Source organism: Notothenia rossii, assembly GCF_949606895.1.
Source record: "Notothenia rossii genome assembly, chromosome: 6".
NCBI classification, from domain to species: Eukaryota; Metazoa; Chordata; class Actinopteri; order Perciformes; family Nototheniidae; genus Notothenia; species Notothenia rossii.
In genome coordinates, this window is record NC_136909.1 from 14,993,065 (window position 1) to 15,011,522 (window position 18,458).

An 18,458-nucleotide genomic window follows, 5' to 3' on the forward strand; every position below is an offset into this window, starting at 1 on the left:
CGCGGTGCAGCACCGCCGGCACTTTCTAGCAGAGAGTGAGAGCATGTTTGGAGCAGGGATGCTAGTACTTACGTGTGAACCATGTCTCAGCGACTCACAAAGTCAGGCTTTCAAAAAGAAAAGAAAGGAGAGAAAGACAAGAGAGAGGGACTAAAGGGCGACAGTCACCAAATGTTTCAAATAAAAGGTGGGTGTGGTCTATGAGTGGTGGAAATGTGTCTGTTAGCTACGCGTAGTCCATTGTAAATAATAATTGTTATATATTTTTTTTTACTAAGCTGACATTAAGTACTGTTAATATCTATACAGGTTTTTAATTGCACTGCTCTTTTAGCTGACATTTAGTAAATGCAGGTACATTTCTGGCAGCTATTCATACTAAATCAGTTGTCCCTCCCCCTGGTGCCAGGACCAACAGATCCATCTCTAGACTTAGCACCCCTGTCCCCCCATAAGTGTTATATTTTCACAGCTCAGTGTCAGTGAATATTGTGCAGTTAGTATTGGACTACGAGATAGATGCAAGCCTGTACAGGTAGAGTTATTTAAAGCATAAATGAGTGGGTTGGGTTCTGGAGGTGTGGTTACAGCAATTGTGCTTGGTTGGCGTGGCCTGGGCCTGGTGGTGGAGCCCAATGTGATATATTTCCATGGGGCCCAAAATCCCTGGCGTGTATGGCCAGAGGGGAGGACCTATAAACACATGTACTACCCAATAGCATTGTGAGGCTGAACAAAAGGACCTTTTGACTATGTAAATGTAGTCTTTTTTAGGATAGCTTCAAGTAGTGTTACGGTACGTCCACACAGCAGCTTTGAAAAAATCTTAAAAATCTTGGAGCTGGGCGTGTCTGAGAGCTTGGGGATTTTTCCCGAGCAACGCGACCAACAACCAATCACATGAATTCCCCGCCCCCGGCATACAAAGCAAAAAAAACGGGGATTTTATGCGAGCAATATATGTATATATATAAACTCCCCAAACAGGCGAAAACCTACCAGTTTCACACACTGTCTCTGCCACCTCCCTCCATGCCTGGTTCCTCCGGTTTGTATCCCGGTAAATAGTTCTGGTCGTAAAGAACCGGGTGATTTGCTACCATAATTTCTCGTTTGGAATATGAGGAAATGAACTGCGGTCTGGCTCTCCCAGCTTGCACAAGGTTTGATTGGCTAGCGCTTGAACTGTCAGATTTGCATAAACGGGATTTGATTGGCTGACGCTTCCACCTCAGTTTCAAAAGTTGAACATTGCTCAACTTTTGAATCCTGAAAATTTGCTTCCCCACAATGCAGTTCGGCGAAAAGCGAGGCAAAGTGACGTCATCCCCATTCAAAGTCAATGGGCAGAGAAGCGTTGGAAGATTTGTTTAAAGCTGCTGTGTGGACGTACCGTTACCCAGTGTGTGCATTGCTCGTGATTTACCAGTGTTTGTGTTGCCACGCAAACAATGTTTCAAAAGTGGTTTCTATGTTGCCCTTTATTTGTGTATGTATTTGCGATAAGTGTGTGTCTTTACGCAATGCTGTTGGCCTTGCTGTTTGATTGTGCCGCAGGCCCGCAGCACGTGACGGTTTTGTGTGCCCTCCCATGGAAATCATATGCCCTCCCTTTAGATTTTTTCTGGCACCGGGTCTGGGTGAGCGTCAGGGGAGTCTCAAAAAACCCACACACGGATGCACAGCGATCCGTGCACAGAAAGCGGTTTGTGTTTGCAGGTGCAGCGGTTTTAAACGGAAAACAAATGTGTGGATCAAAGATACATAATGTAAAACTTTTTTCTGTGTTCGGATTTTCTTTACATGTATATGAAACTGAACACATTTGTGTGTGCATTGAAAAACACAAGTGTGGATCCGGAAATACAAGTGTGAATCCTTCTGTGTGCATGTGTGTATTATGAGACTGTTCTGAGCCCATACAGAACCTCTGACTCTTTGGCTTGTTTTGTGAATTCTCCGGCCGAAGCTCCAAATAAACCCATCAGTGTTTGCCATCAAAGCTCCAGCTCTCCCCGTGTCTCCTTTGAGTCAGTGACTCCTCCTTCATTGCTACACAGAAGTTTCCCCTACAAGCACCAGACTTCAGATAATGGTTAATGGTCTGGCCCTAAACAGTTCTATGTCAATTATGGGGTGTCATCATATGCCGTTTCCCTCGCCATAAAACACGATATCAGTGTAACTCCAATGGACACGGTCCGATCATCCCCCAAACTTTGCTTGTACATCACCGGTCCATGCCTCAACAGCTCTACGCCAAATCTGAGATCTCACCATAGACTGTTTCCATGGAAACGCATCCCTCACCAAAAATCACGATGTTGTCGTAACTCATATGAAAATAGTCAAAACACGATCAGACATCAGATGACAGTTTATGGTTCAGCCCTCAACATGTCTATGTGCCATTAGTGAGTTTTCCTCCAAAGCTGTTGCCATGGCAACGCATCCCTCACCGTAAAATACGATATTGCTATAACTCCTATGAAAATTGTCAAGAAGTGCTCAAACTTCACGTGTGCTAACAGTCAAGCTGTGAAGACATCTACGTGACAGTTTTCAGATTTCTTCAAATGCCGTTCCCATGGCAACACAATGCTCACCATGAAACACGGTTTTTTCATAACTTCAGTGAAAATGCTCCAAACGGCCCAAAACTTCACAGGTTTGGTAACGATACAGCCATCAACACATTTAAGCATATTATGTGGTTTCATAAAATGCCGTTGCCATGGCAACACAATGCTCGCCATGAAACGTGGCCAATCGGCTCCTATCTTCACATAACTCGCAGAGACGGCTCAAGGAGCTTCTTTCATTTTACCCTTCACATTCAAACAGAAACTTAACAGGCAGATTCGAAGTATTTATTTATTTGGAAATGTTATTTTAAATACAATTAAATCAAGTTATTACAAGATTATTAATTTACCCCTTTTAGAAGTGACGATATGGTCATTTGTTCTGGGAATATGTCATTTTCGAGCCTGAGACCTCAAACACAGGCTTGGGGCTTAACTGGTTAATTAAAGACACCTGAGTTAAACAAGGCACGTGAAATACACAGTCAATACTGAAGCTGAAGTTTGAGTAATTATGTTAGCAGCTGGCAATGATCATTCTGAATTGACCATCACACAAACATCACATACAATGCATAAGTGATATTTTGGGTGTACTTTTTTACACGCAAAAAGTTAATGTTGCACACAATGCCTTTTCAATTTTACATTCATGCTTAGAAATCAACAACAAAAATAAAGACATGACCGGATTAAAACTTTTAATCATCTATTAGTTTTTTTACATCATGATTAATAAACCAATCCAGTCATCGAGCAATCATACTATTATTTTGCATCTGATTTGTCAGTAGCAGTGGAGGGGAAAAGGAGTGTATATGCTGGAGGAACTTCAACCGATTGACCCAGGAAGTCTGTGTTCATCAGGTTGTACGATGGAGCCGTTGGGGATACATTGAATTGTGAAAAATAAGGGGGTGGGTTGATCACTGGGAGAGATGGGGGTGGGTTGTTTGCTGGGAGAGATGGGGCTGGGTGGATCGCTGGGGCAGCTGGGGGTGTTTGAAATGTTGGGGCAGTTGGCGGAGGGTGAATCACAGAAGATGAAAATGGAGTACCATTTGGAAAAGGTATCTCAGGCACTTGGTTGTTGTAGGCCCCACTCACATGTGCGGGCTGAGCAGGGTAGACACTTGGTGGACAAGGAAACACCATTGGGTTACCTGGGTACACAGGTGGTGGTGGTGGTGCTGAATACATTGGGGCTCCTGGGTTTCCAGACCTGCCTGAGGATGGGGAGACAGGATAAGGATGCCTGGACACTACAGGGGGAGAAATGTCGCTGTTGCTTGGGCCCCCAACAGCTCCCGCTGGGTAAGGACCTGCAGCCACACCAGGCCGAGGGACACGAGCAAAGCCTAAAGGAACAACGACCACTGGGAAGAGGACCTCTGGATCGAAGGCAAAGCTGATGTCCAGATACACCTAAGAAAAATATGACAGCCTAATTCGGACTTCATTGACAATTTCTTGAGGCAGCTTGTTATTCTTTACAATAAAGATACACTGTTGCCTACTTTTAAATGATATTCCACTGAGAGGATGTCACAATTATGGATAGTTGTTGTCTGATCGAGAGGAATCTTCATTCTACACCTGACTTCCAGCTCTGTATGGGCTTTAATACGGTTTTCGACCACTTTGATGATAGTGAACTTCTCGTGTGTTGTACTACCGCTGGCACGTTAGATCACCTTCTTGCCCAAACGGAATTTGGGTGTCATCTCACTGGACGAGGAATTGTTGATTTTGGCCAAAACTTTGATAGTTTCACCTATGAGGAAAACAACATAACATGTATTGTTCATTTTGTATTCATTGCCGCATAGAACAATGCACTGTGCTAAAGAGTGTGTCTCATATGAAGGCAGTTTATTGTTATGCCTGTGAGACGCAACTTATCCACTTTATATCAACAGAGTTAAAAGGCTAAACCCCACCCACTTGTTATTTTATTCATGCTACCTTTGTCTGATCAATTCTTTAAATCAGAGGGATTAGGCTACTTCCTTCAAATTACTTTAATCAAAACATTATTTTTAGCAACACTTCTTTTTTTACTAAAACCATCACTGACAACAGACTAAAGACTGATGGCGGACATGCTTTTCCTGGAATTACAAACCTACCTAGTTCCCTGAATATTGTTCTTGTTGGCAATAGTAACACTTAGGATGTGACAATTCAACTATAATATCACCAGTACTTTGTTTTATTAAAAATAATTCCCTGTTTTGCATGTCTGTGATAAATAGTTTTCTGCATTTATCATAGAGAGGAACACTTTCCATGACTTGAACCACTCTGTTTGAAGGAGATTGTTTATTACCTGGGGCGTAGGCCATCCTGTCAATCGTGACTTCCATGTCTGCTTGTCCTTTGGAGAAAAGTCCCATCTCTTTCTTTGTTGCACCAATTTGGGGCAACTAGAACACAATAAACAGAAAGAATTATTACTTTTGATCCACTTCCAATACATTGCATGACTTAGTTTTTCAGTCCTTTGGGACGAGGACTGTGTGTCACTCACATTTCCTGTGAATATTATTGTTTACTGTACACACACACATATGTCATTACTGTACATGGTGAGCAATTTCACTCGAGCAACTTTCTACTGAAGAACGTTGCAACACATTTTCTTTTAATTTAAAGTGGACCTAGTATGCTATATAGGAAACATATATTGTAGGGCAATACCTATACAAAACATGTCTGTGAAGTTTTTTGCTTAAAATACCAAACAGATCACCCATTGTAGCCATGCATCATACTGCTCATACCCCTCTTTTGCAGCCCTGTTAGAGAAACGCGGATTTTGGGTCCTTAGCTTGAAAAAAAAAGAAAAAGAGGAGGCGGAGCTAATGCCTGATCAGAATTCTACCGGAGATAAAGTTAAATTCTGCTGGGATAAAACGCCATCCTGTTCTAAACCACATCAAGAATTATTTCTGGAACAGTATGGAGCTCAAATGCTTTTTCTCTTGTGGGCTTATCACAAGGTGAGTTCCTTTTTTTTTTTTATTTCCTGCTTCTTAAACACATGTGCTACCATAGCGGATGACACACACATTTACATAACAATTTCACAGGAGACTATGCTCCAATTCAAACACTGAGTAAGTGCATTGAACAAATCAATGACTGGATATATCAGAACTTTCTCCAATTAAACAAAGACAAAACTGAGGTAATGGTTTTTGGAGCCAAGGCAGAACGTATAAAAGTTAGCGCTGAGCTTCAGTCTGCAATGTTCAAAACAACAGATAAAGCCAGAAATCTAGATGTAGTCATGGACTCTGACCTGAGTTTCAACAGTCACATTAAAACAGTTACTAAAACAGCCTACTATCACCTAAAGAATATATCTAGGATTAAAAGACTAATGTCACAGCAGGATTTGGAAAAACTTGTCCATGCTTTTATCTTCAGTAGACTCGACTACTGTAATGGTGTCTTCACAGGTCTCACTAAAACATCTATTAGAATGCTGCAGCTAATTCAGAACGCTGCTGCTCGAGTCCTCACTAACACTAAGAAAGTGGATCACATCACTCCTGTTCTGAAGTCTTTACACTGGCTTCCTGTGTGTCAAAGAATATATTTCAAAAATACTGCTGCTGGTTTATAAAGCTTTGAATAGTTTAGGCCCAGAATACATTTCTGCTCTCCTGCTAAATTATGAACCATCCAGATCTCTCAAGTCTTCAGGGACTGGTCAGCTTTCTGTCCCCGAGTCAGAACTAAACATGGTAAAGCAGCGTTCAGTTATTATGCTCCAAATATCTGGAACAAACTCCCAGAAACCTGCAGGTCCGCTGCAACTCTGACTACTTTTAAATCCAGGCAAAATACTTTTATTTTTTCCGCTGCTTTGAATTGAACTATTCACATCTTAAACTGCACTGTAACTTTTATCCATGTATTTTTTCTTTTAATGTTTATTTTATTATCTTCCATTTTTGTCTTTCATTTTTTGCGAAGCACTTTGAATTGCCTTGTGTTGAAAAGTGCTATATAAATAAACTTGCCTTGCCTTGCCTAGCGAGGCTTCCTAATCAAAACAAAGACGAGATTACGTCCAAAACACGTCAGGCATTGTTTCTGATAGCAACTTTCTGTGGGTCCGCTGCCGATATGATGTCAAATCGGCGGCCGACCCACAGACAGTTGCTATCAGAAACAATACCTGACGTATCTGTATCCGCTCATTGTACCCCGGTTTTTAAAAGATTTTGGTACTGAGGAAAAGAGAAAGGGTTTTATCTTCTGATGCTGTGTGAGTTCCCCGACACACCGGGGACACATATTTATGTATAAAAACATAAAAAAGTGCATTTTGCATGATAGGTCATCTTTAAATTCAAGCAAAACCAATTTAAATCCAAATCTCGGATGAAATTAATCACAGCAGAAGTTTTGGCTTATCATGTGAAGCTAATGCCATTTACGACAGCTCTGTTCTATATACGTGTCTTAGTAAGCCAAACCAGTGAGCAAGCTTGCTGTGCACAATAGCTTGAACCTGGAACCCTCCAAATGAAATGCATCACTATTGTTGGGTAGTGGTGGGATAGATTTCATAGCTGGTTATCCCTAAACTGTAGAACTATCTACATGGCTAGATATAGCAAGGAATAAAATAGAATGTGGTGTAATACCTATCTTTTGATTTTATCTTCTCTGTTTCACCCCCGATGACAAATGCTTCGAGAAAAGGACTGTTGACTGTGACAAATGTTTCAATACCGATGACAATAACAATACCTGATAAAATCACTTTTTTACACACCATCAGAGAATGAAAGTTGGGATAACACCTGCAGACAAACAGTATTTTCTGTTCCACTGATTTATTCATCCTCCAACTCCTGGACAGCTTGGCTTCCAGCTTGTAGACAATATTTCCATGAGGTCCCTTGAAGGATGAAGGCACGCTTCTGAAATAGAGAACCAGCCGAATAATTGTTATATAATCTGAAATGAATTAACATCAATAATTTAAATTGAATCAAATTCAGTTATTTGCTGAGATTGGCTATGTGTTCCTGTTTGCAAAGAAAAACATGGTGAATGTGCAAACATCCTGTTTTGGTTGATTGTCTTGTGTGCCTACCCTTGTGGAATGTTTAAGCTGAATTTGTAGACATGGATTCCTTTGGGAAGTACAGTGTCTAAAAGGAAAATGGATTTTAGTGTTAATATTTACAGTGGTAACCCTGCCGTTTGTAGCTAATCTAAATAGTAATGAACAGATCGGTGGCAAATAAGACATGCACTTTATCTTAGATTTACAATGAAATGCTTGCTCTACATTTTATTATTACATAATAGGACAAAGTTCTAATTTTGAACTATTATGTAATCGTCATAGTTAAAATGTGCTCCTGATTAACCAACTATCTAATTTGACATATTCCATGTTTTTAAATTGAGTTAAACTACCTTTAATTATAATGTTTTCATATTTTGTTATTATTACCACTATGAATACTTTAACATCACTGACTTATCGACCATGAACATCAATTGACTAAAAGAAAAGAGCAAACCGCATTCAGCAGTCTTTCTAAAACCTTTTCAACATATTCCCCCTTTGAAATATTTTTGTAGCCGTGATCAACTAAAATCATTTTGGGGGTGCAGCACATATGACTATTCCTTTTGCAGAAACATATGAAGAAAAAGACACCTGTTATAAACAACAACCATTAAATAGACGTTATTGTCAAAATAAGAGATACATGCAGCAGTGGGAAGTAACTAAGGACATTTACTCAAGTACTGTACTTAAGCACTTTTTTTTACCTTTAGTTACTTTACAGATTTGCAGAGGTGGGGACATATTTTTTGACTTGAGACTTGCTTGACTAACATTGATAAGAGACTGTCTTGACTTTGACTTGGTATTCATGACTTGAGACTTGACTTAAGCTTGAGACAGATGACTTGAAATGACTTGACTGTTTAAAATTAAATATTTGCGTTTGTTTTTGTAGTGAGATATGACGTTTAGTTTTTTCGAAAAACGTGATTATAGCGCCATGCGCGCAAACCTGGCAACCCACTAGAAGGCAGGAGTGTCAGTTAACATGGCAGCGGCTAGCTTTACTCCAAAAATAGTGAAGTTTGGATTCAAGGATTATGTTGTCGATGACGGTAATAAGAAGAGAACAGCGGTATGCAGGGTATGCAGCATAAAGATCGGTGACAGGACCACCACAACATCCAACTTCATTCGTCACTACAAAAAAACTCAGAGAAAGGTAGGCCTACGTGCTTGTGTTACTGCGGTCAAGCCAGCCGTCTTTCACTTTTGCGTGGTCAAACCAGCCGCCCCTGTATTTTGAGTGCGCGATTAGTTACAGGTTTACGGTAATGCATTAAAACAACCCTGGGAAGCTGTTGTAATTGACTGAAGTGACTTTCGAATACATTTTCGAATACATAAGTACATACATACATAAGTAGTTTATGAAACTGCCAGTTTTGTACTTAGTACTTCTTAGACTACTTGCAAACATAATATGAAGTACTTTTACTGTGTACTTTTTCAGTAATTTGAGTTTCAAAGTCCCCCCCAGAGAACAAGATTGAGCATTTTCGTCTAACTTTGGTGTGGGATAAAAATAATTTCTTCCATAAGTAGTTTATGAAACTGCCAGTTTTGTACTTAGTACTTCTTAGACTACTTGCAAACATAATATGAAGTACTTTTACTGTGTACTTTTCAGTAATTTGAGTTTCAAAGTCCCCCCCAGAGAACAAGAATGAGCATTTTTGTCTAACTTTGGTGTGGGATAAAAAGCATTTCTTCCATAAGTAGTTTATGAAACTGCCAGTTTTGTACTTAGTACTTCTTAGAGTACTTGCAAACATAATATGAAGTACTTTTACTGTGTACTTTTCAGTAATTTGAGTTTCAAAGCCCCCCCCAGAGAACAAGAATGAGCATTTTTGTCTAACTTTGGTGTGGGATAAAAAGCATTTCTTCCATAAGTAGTTTATAAAACTGCCAGTTTTGTACTTAGTACTTCTTAGACTACTTGCAAACATAATATGAAGTACTTTTACTGTGTACTTTTTCAGTAATTTGAGTTTCAAAGTCCCCCCCAGAGAACAAGATTGAGCATTTTCGTCTAACTTTGGTGTGGGATAAAAATAATTTCTTCCATAAGTAGTTTATAAAACTGCCAGTTTTGTACTTAGTACTTCTTAGACTACTTGCAAACATAATATGAAGTACTTTTACTGTGTACTTTTCAGTAATTTGAGTTTCAAAGTCCCCCCCAGAGAACAAGAATAAGCATTTTTGTCTAACTTTGGTGTGGGATAAAAAGCATTTCTTCCATAAGTAGTTTATGAAACTGCCAGTTTTGTACTTAGTACTTCTTAGAGTACTTGCAAACATAATATGAAGTACTTTTACTGTGTACTTTTTCAGTAATTTGAGTTTCAAAGCCCCCCCCAGAGAACAAGAATGAGCATTTTTGTCTAACTTTGGTGTGGGATAAAAAGCATTTCTTCCATAAGTAGTTTATGAAACTGCCAGTTTTGTACTTAGTACTTCTTAGACTACTTGCACAAATAATTTGAAGTACTTTTACTGTGTACTTTTCAGTAATTTGAGTTTCAAAGTCCCCCCCAGAGAACAAGAATGAGCATTTTTGTCTAACTTTGGTGTGGGATAAAAAGCATTTCTTCCATAAGTAGTTTATGAAACTGCCAGTTTTGTACTTAGTACTTCTCAGAGTACTTGCAAACATAATATGAAGTACTTTTACTGTGTACTTTTTCAGTAATTTGAGTTTCAAAGCCCCCCCCAGAGAACAAGAATGAGCATTTTTGTCTAACTTTGGTGTGGGATAAAAAGCATTTCTTCCATAAGTAGTTTATGAAACTGCCAGTTTTGTACTTAGTACTTCTTAGACTACTTGCAAACATAATTTGAAGTACTTTTACTGTGTACTTTTCAGTAATTTGAGTTTCAAAGTCCCCCCCAGAGAACAAGAATGAGCATTTTCGTCTAACTTTGGTGTGGGATAAAAATAATTTCTTCCATAAGTAGTTTATAAAACTGCCAGTTTTGTACTTAGTACTTCTTAGACTACTTGCAAACATAATATGAAGTACTTTTACTGTGTACTTTTCAGTAATTTGAGTTTCAAAGTCCCCCCCAGAGAACAAGAATGAGCATTTTTGTCTAACTTTGGTGTGGGATAAAAAGCATTTCTTCCATAAGTAGTTTATGAAACTGCCAGTTTTGTACTTAGTACTTCTTAGACTACTTGCAAACATAATATGAAGTACTTTTACTGTGTACTTTTTCAGTAATTTGAGTTTCAAAGTCCCCCCCAGAGAACAAGATTGAGCATTTTCGTCTAACTTTGGTGTGGGATAAAAATAATTTCTTCCATAAGTAGTTTATAAAACTGCCAGTTTTGTACTTAGTACTTCTTAGACTACTTGCAAACATAATATGAAGTACTTTTACTGTGTACTTTTCAGTAATTTGAGTTTCAAAGTCCCCCCCAGAGAACAAGAATGAGCATTTTTGTCTAACTTTGGTGTGGGATAAAAAGCATTTCTTCCATAAGTAGTTTATGAAACTGCCAGTTTTGTACTTAGTACTTCTTAGACTACTTGCAAACATAATATGAAGTACTTTTACTGTGTACTTTTTCAGTAATTTGAGTTTCAAAGTCCCCCCCAGAGAACAAGATTGAGCATTTTCGTCTAACTTTGGTGTGGGATAAAAATAATTTCTTCCATAAGTAGTTTATAAAACTGCCAGTTTTGTACTTAGTACTTCTTAGACTACTTGCAAACATAATATGAAGTACTTTTACTGTGTACTTTTCAGTAATTTGAGTTTCAAAGTCCCCCCCAGAGAACAAGAATGAGCATTTTTGTCTAACTTTGGTGTGGGATAAAAAGCATTTCTTCCATAAGTAGTTTATGAAACTGCCAGTTTTGTACTTAGTACTTCTCAGAGTACTTGCAAACATAATATGAAGTACTTTTACTGTGTACTTTTTCAGTAATTTGAGTTTCAAAGCCCCCCCCAGAGAACAAGAATGAGCATTTTTGTCTAACTTTGGTGTGGGATAAAAAGCATTTCTTCCATAAGTAGTTTATGAAACTGCCAGTTTTGTACTTAGTACTTCTTAGACTACTTGCAAACATAATATGAAAATGAAAATGAAAATGAAAGCTTATCAACTTAAACACTGTCATTCAGTGATTGTGTATGTATGAAAAAAACAGGCAAACAGATTTTTCCCCCTTTTTCTTTATTCTTCTGCCCTAGTTGCAGAGAAAGCAATTCCAATTGCTTGCCCTGGCTTCTTGGAGTTGGTCCTGATTCATCCCCAGGCACTGCTCATGGAACCATCTTTCACAGGTGTCACACTGTATCTGTAAAATGAAATGAGTGACCATCAAATCTGATACATCTTGTCATCAGAAATGATGAAGTAATGAAGTGCAATAGAGAATAATTTGGGCAAAATTAGATTCATGTCAACTTTATTACATGTAGCTATATTCTGTAGCATACTCGCCTCAAACACCAGTTTCATATCTGAAAATAACTATATTATGTCTCCATTTTCAGTTTTTCAAATACAAATGTTTTTGAGGTAGTTATAGCTAGAAGATTTATAGTTCTGGGAAAACCCCATGTTGCATCACTATAATGTAGTTACCTTTTGGTATTCTTAATTGGTCAGTTATGTATTGCATATGACCTGCTTCTCCCTGCTTCCCATATTTTGATAGTGACTTACAGGATGTTGGTGTGTGAAAGAGGACAACAGCAGATAACACAACAAACGTCTTTCCAAGTGGTCCGTTTTCCATTAGGAGTGTTGCCTCAAGGTATAACTTGGTTTCCAGGCCTGATCTGGTGGACATGTACCGTCAGTCTCCCAGCGGCGTAGAGTGAGGTGGAGGAACCGCGGGGTGCGTTAATTCAGTGCCCCATATTGCTATTTTCCAAGCTATTGTAGCTTTGTCATATTTGTCAACGCTGCATTGAGGCTATTGTCATCATGTGGGTGGACTTAGGCTCAAACCTGGGGTGAAGTTACACTTTAATTGAATATGTTGCTATTAGACATGATTAGAATTGTCAGTATCCCTATTCCACTGCTCATCACATTTTATATTCTCTCTGTTCATTATATGTGTAAACAATGTATATGCATTACCATTTATCTGAGAGAAGTTGTCTTGACTGTTTTTTTAGTAAATCAATTTATATTGGTTCCAGTCATTTTGAATAGAGTTAATGTGTGTGGGCTGCAGCTGGGGCGATGCACGAGGTTGCCGTAAAAAAATTATTCAGCATGCGCTGAAAAGTAGAAATCGAAGCATGGCCCTGCGGCGTTTTCGCTGGACCGCCTGATCTGGATAGACCCAGTGACTCAACAGTTTTGTAAATACATCTAATATCATAAATTGAATTTGATTAGAATATGATGAAGCACTATTATAACTACACTACGACAAACACTCACCCAATCTGTAGTGGGAGGCCCAGATCCTGGGGGCTTTGAGGCAGAGCACATTGCACAGTTGTTCTCCATGTTAAACACTGCAGGAAAGAAAATATGTTATTTAGACATACTGTATATGTATACAGTTAACAGTTTATTGGCAGCAGAAGTGCAGTCAAATTCTATGCAGCTGTTCAGCTGTAAATTATAGCTTATGAACTCTAAATGGATCATGAATGGGATCATCAAAACAGGTTTAATATGTTTTTAAGGATGGATGTTTTAAAAAGAAGACTATGTACACAGTGTGAACAGAACAACATATAAGCAGACATACATAAACAATCCGTAATATTCTAAACATTACTAGGCAATGACCTGTATGCAACAAATTTAAAAATGCAGCAATTTATATTTGTCACTGTTTCACTCTAAGCCCTGTTTTGTGTTCCATATTTCACCCATGCCTCCTGCCGCTCTGCCTGTAAGCTTCTGTTTTTTTCCAATAAACCACCTATAAACTGTTCCTGGATGCCTGGTACAATCGGTATTCGTTTCCTCTTCCCTGCTCTCCTGACACAAACCGTGACAGTTTAAGTGTCAGTATTTACATTCCTTATTGCAGCAGGAAAAAAAGTTATTCTTCAACTGTTAATGTCTCAATGGAGTGTGTGTGAGAGAAATATAAGTTATGGGTTCAACTGAGATATGTATGGAATATTTGGTTTGGGCCCTGTGCTTAAAATCAATGATGCTGTCGGCTATAAATGCAGTAGTGTGTGGACTCAAAGGCAATTTTACAGGCTGTAGTTATTGTAGATTTGTTTGATTGCATTGGATTAATAGAAGTTCATCATTTCCATAACAACTAACTAAGAACCATAACGTAAAGCAGGACAAATGACTTACAAACCTGAACCATTGAGTATTGAAAGTGCAAACTTTCTCCTCTCACAAGCCATCTCCTTTTTGGATGTCCCAAAGGACATAACTGGTAATGCAGGAAAGGCCTCCATCACTGCTCTTGCCATCTACACACCAACACACAGAATCACACTTGTCATCTGCGCTACATTGTTTTTGCCAGTAAAATTCCAAAATTGAATTGATATTTCAATAAAAATGATCAAACTATTAATAACTAATAGTTGTAATGAGGTAATTAACACAACTTGAAGAATGTACATGACAAACTACATGGGCTGTGTCAACAACCAGCCCTCTCATCAGTTTTACACAATTCCCCTAAAAAATAAACTGAAAATTGATAATTCAGAAACTAATGACTTATTTTTTAACATCATTGACTATTTTATACTTTAAACTTGTATAATAATCAAGACACTGAAATAAATATAAGAATATGTAGCAGAAGCATAAATATTACATATAGTAGTTAAAGTAAAAAACTACGTTACCATGGTAACAATGACCCCACAGCTACTGCCATCACGTTGAACTGGATGGTGCATGGTTGCTCCTCTCCATTTGACAGTCCCCCAGTCCTCCTTGCCATAGCAGGTCCTCCTCATCTTGAAGTATTCCCTTTGTAAAACACATTGTGGAATAGTCTCTAATGTAACTCCCAACAGACACATGTAGAATAAAAATCTTTAAATATTGTGTAAAATAAAAACACTCCATCCGAACAGTATGGACACTGGAAAATATTGTAGGTTACCTTGCTTACTGAGCTACTTCATTTACAATTGTGTACACAGATACTAAGGGCGGGATAAGGAAATATCATTTAAAAAACAGCTGAGACCACCAAGCACAAAATAAATGCTTCAGTGGTGTGGGTTTGGGAACTTCTGTTAACATACTTGTACATGTTTACTTAAACACAAAGCACTAAATATAATTCTAAGATCACTTTATATCTAATTTGCTGACTTACCGTACTCTTTTCGAAGCATTTTCCGAGTCTGCTTTCTCTTTGGAATTTGCCGCTGGATCCACCAAAAATACTGATGTTATGGCGGGAAATAAGTACTAAAAAAAAAAGTGATGTTATTTCAAAACAGCATCAAACATATATACATATTTAAATGAAAGGGATTTCTGAATGAAAACAATCACTAACCAGCAACTTCCAGTGTGTTCTTTCAATATTTACAAAGGCGATCACGGCTTGATAATCATTAAAGTTGATCTATAACAGCAATAAAAATACTTTTTTTTAAGTTTTCCTAGGAATATGATGCCTTATTTTATTAAAAATAAATCATGGTGTTTCAATTTGTATATTAAATTACAAAATAGAAAACCCAAAGTACTATAACACAAAATGTACACATGCAAGTAAGCCATTTCACAGCCAAATTTTGTCTCTACAAGGTGATGAAAAGACAACATGCCTGGTTCCTGTGCCGAAGAAGATACATCCACGCACACACAGTGACTACAGACCGGTGACAGTGTTGCTGTTGTGCTGCTGAGTTTATTGTATTTTGCTACTCTGGCACAACAATTTCCTTCTGGATGAATAAAGTATTATTTTATCTTATCTTAAGGAAAGAACGATAAAAGTGAATCAAACCAGCAGTCAAACATGGTGGTGGAAATATTACATTCTCTAGGAGTGACTTTGCCATTGGATTACTGAAAAAGTACACAGTAAAAGTACTTCATATTATGTTTGCAAGTAGTCTAAGAAGTACTAAGTACAAAACTGGCAGTTTTATAAACTACTTATGGAAGAAATGCTTTTTATCCCACACCAAAGTTAGACAAAAATGCTCATTCTTGTTCTCTGGGGGGGGCTTTGAAACTCAAATTACTGAAAAAGTACACAGTAAAAGTACTTCATATTATGTTTGCAAGTAGTCTAAGAAGTACTAAGTACAAAACTGGCAGTTTTATAAACTACTTATGGAAGAAATGCTTTTTATCCCACACCAAAGTTAGACAAAAATGCTCATTCTTGTTCTCTGGGGGGGACTTTGAAACTCAAATTACTGAAAAGTACACAGTAAAAGTACTTCAAATTATTTGTGCAAGTAGTCTAAGAAGTACTAAGTACAAAACTGGCAGTTTCATAAACTACTTATGGAAGAAATTATTTTTATCCCACACCAAAGTTAGACGAAAATGCTCAATCTTGTTCTCTGGGGGGGGCTTTGAAACTCAAATTACTGAAAAAGTACACAGTAAAAGTACTTCATATTATGTTTGCAAGTAGTCTAAGAAGTACTAAGTACAAAACTGGCAGTTTCATAAACTACTTATGGAAGAAATGCTTTTTATCCCACACCAAAGTTAGACGAAAATGCTCAATCTTGTTCTCTGGGGGGGACTTTGAAACTCAAATTACTGAAAAAGTACACAGTAAAAGTACTTCATATTATGTTTGCAAGTAGTCTAAGAAGTACTAAGTACAAAACTGGCAGTTTCATAAACTACTTATGTATGTATGTACTTATGTATTCGAAAATGTATTCGAAAGTCACTTCAGTCAATTACAACAGCTTCCCAGGGCTGTTTTAATGCATTACCGTAAACCTGTAACTAATCGCGCACTCAAAATACAGGGGCGGCTGGTTTGACCACGCAAAAGTGAAAGACGGCTGGCTTGACCGCAGTCTTGTGTTGTGATAGCTAGAAAGCTAACGTTAAGTTTAAGCTACGTTTGACTTGGTTTTCAATCGATTAAGCATTGCGAAGAGAAGACAAAACGGTAAATGAACACTAGAACCGCCAAGGGATTCATTTGGACTAACCCTGATACTGACGGGCTGTCAGGAGAGGGAGAGAGAGAGAGGAAAAGAGATGCCTCGTTTATTTCCCCTGTGTTATTATCAGAAGTTACTGTAAACTTTTGAATAATGTAGTTAATCTACTTTTAGTAGTTTGTTTAAATGTTTTAATTATGTTTTTTTTGTTTGTAGAAGTGCATCATTCCTTGATTTATTGTAAAATGAATCTGAACCTTTTTATCTGTTATGATGATAAACTGAAGCAATTTCTAACTTAACCCAATTAACTGATTTTAAATCGTACTACTGAGTTTATAAGGAAATTATGAAGAGGAACAAATTAAAAATGTGTAGGTCAAGACTTGAGACTTGCTCATGACTTGCACATACAGGACTTACTCCCACCTCTGCAGATTTGTATTAATTATGTGAAATATAATCAACACTTAAAAAGGACTTTAGTTAAACATGGATTCATTTCACGAGCCAGCTAAAACCAGCTGCACTTTTACCAGCTGGGATAAACACATAATTGTAATCGACACATATAATATTATTCTGAAATGGATTATTCTGCTAATTCTTTTTTATTTTTACTTGAGTAACATTTTGAATGCAGGAATTTTACTTGTAACAGAGTATTCCTACACTCTGGTAATTCTACTTGTACTGAAGTTCAAGATCTGAGTACTTCTCCCACCTCTGGATAAACGGTAAGGCTATCCAGTCTTTAGGACTCCTCAAAGTGCAAGTCATCATTCACCCATTCACACACATGCATACAGAGGCAGGGCACATCCATGCAGGACTCAAGTATCCCATAGGGGTCCTAGTACCCCCGTTAGAAAAACACTGGGTTAAGGCATGCATAAATGACAAGAAATGTAGCGCCTACGCTTGGAGGTCTCTGGGAATAAAAACTGCTTTAGTTTGAAATATCTCTTATGAGCAGAGTGTGTAGTGCTGTCCTCCCCCCCGTCCGCCCAATTTACGTCTGCGTCTCCTGTTGCTTTAATAAAAAAGCTATTTACTTTGACCTGCTTTAACAAGGCCTTGGTTACTTTTCCAGAGATAGTGTCACCCTCCGAAAACGTCCCCTGCTCATTCAGCGCGTAATAAGTCAAAGTTAAACTATGAATCGAAGACATTGTCGTTGCGAGCTTAAGTAGGATAAAGAAATTAAGTAAAATAAATAAAACCATGTGATCGATCCAACTTCTCGTTTCCAAACACTTCCCTTGAATGGTATGATAAGGGGGGCACTGATGGCGTCTGGTCTGTTGAAGACACGCCCTGCGAAAGTCTCAAAGATCTCTATCGCCATCCAATGTACAGAGGAGATAATGTATGCTTTCAGGAAACCAGTGAAGATCACGCTGGGCAAAGCACATTGAAATCATTCAAAGAGAATGATATGAAGCCCCCTGGAAGTTAATCACAGGAAATAACGGCCTACACGCGTGGAGGCGTGTGGTGTAGTGGGTTGTGCATTGATGTTCGGATCAGGGGGTTACAGGTTCAAACCATAGGTTCAAACCCCACTGCAGTCAGCATGCCGTTGTGTCCCTGGGCAAGACACTTCACCCCAAATTGCTCTTTTGGGGATTGTCCACAGTTTTGAGAATGTAAGTCGCTTTGGATAAAAGCGTCTAACAAGTAACATGTAATGTAATGTA

At 38.3% G+C, this 18,458-nt stretch overlaps 3 protein-coding genes across 6 annotated transcripts in view; 1 reads left to right on the top strand and 2 right to left on the bottom strand.

The window, feature by feature from the left end:
- Positions 1 to 18,458, top strand: part of LOC307043356 (uncharacterized protein) — a 283,918-nt gene that overhangs the window by 39,152 nt on the left and 226,308 nt on the right. The gene's annotated exons all lie outside the window — the stretch shown is intronic.
- Positions 3,323 to 17,930, bottom strand: LOC307042843 (uncharacterized protein; the record flags this gene model as incomplete). The annotated part of the gene is made up of 3 exons (XM_079687009.1): positions 3,323 to 4,010; positions 7,378 to 7,525; positions 17,824 to 17,930. The coding sequence occupies 3 exons, from the start codon at positions 17,928 to 17,930 to the stop codon at positions 3,354 to 3,356; spliced, it is 912 nt and encodes a 303-aa protein (XP_079543135.1). The 3' UTR covers positions 3,323 to 3,353.
- Positions 11,860 to 15,769, bottom strand: LOC307043357 (uncharacterized protein). The gene is made up of 6 exons (XM_079687744.1): positions 15,171 to 15,769; positions 14,985 to 15,079; positions 14,503 to 14,629; positions 13,998 to 14,115; positions 13,106 to 13,182; positions 11,860 to 12,002 (listed from the first exon to the last, which is right to left on the bottom strand). The coding sequence occupies exons 3-6, from the start codon at positions 14,614 to 14,616 to the stop codon at positions 11,892 to 11,894; spliced, it is 420 nt and encodes a 139-aa protein (XP_079543870.1). The 5' UTR covers positions 14,617 to 14,629; positions 14,985 to 15,079; positions 15,171 to 15,769; the 3' UTR covers positions 11,860 to 11,891.

Coding starts and splice junctions, on each gene's coding strand:
- LOC307043357 (XM_079687744.1), bottom strand. CDS start 14,616: ATGAGGAGGACCTGCTATGGCAAGGAGGACTGGGGGACTGTCAAATGG. Junction 14,116..14,502: donor GTGGGGTCATTGTTACCATG/GTAACGTAGTTT, acceptor GTTGGTGTGTAG/ATGGCAAGAGCAGTGATGGA. Junction 13,183..13,997: donor TTCAATACTCAATGGTTCAG/GTTTGTAAGTCA, acceptor TCTTTCCTGCAG/TGTTTAACATGGAGAACAAC.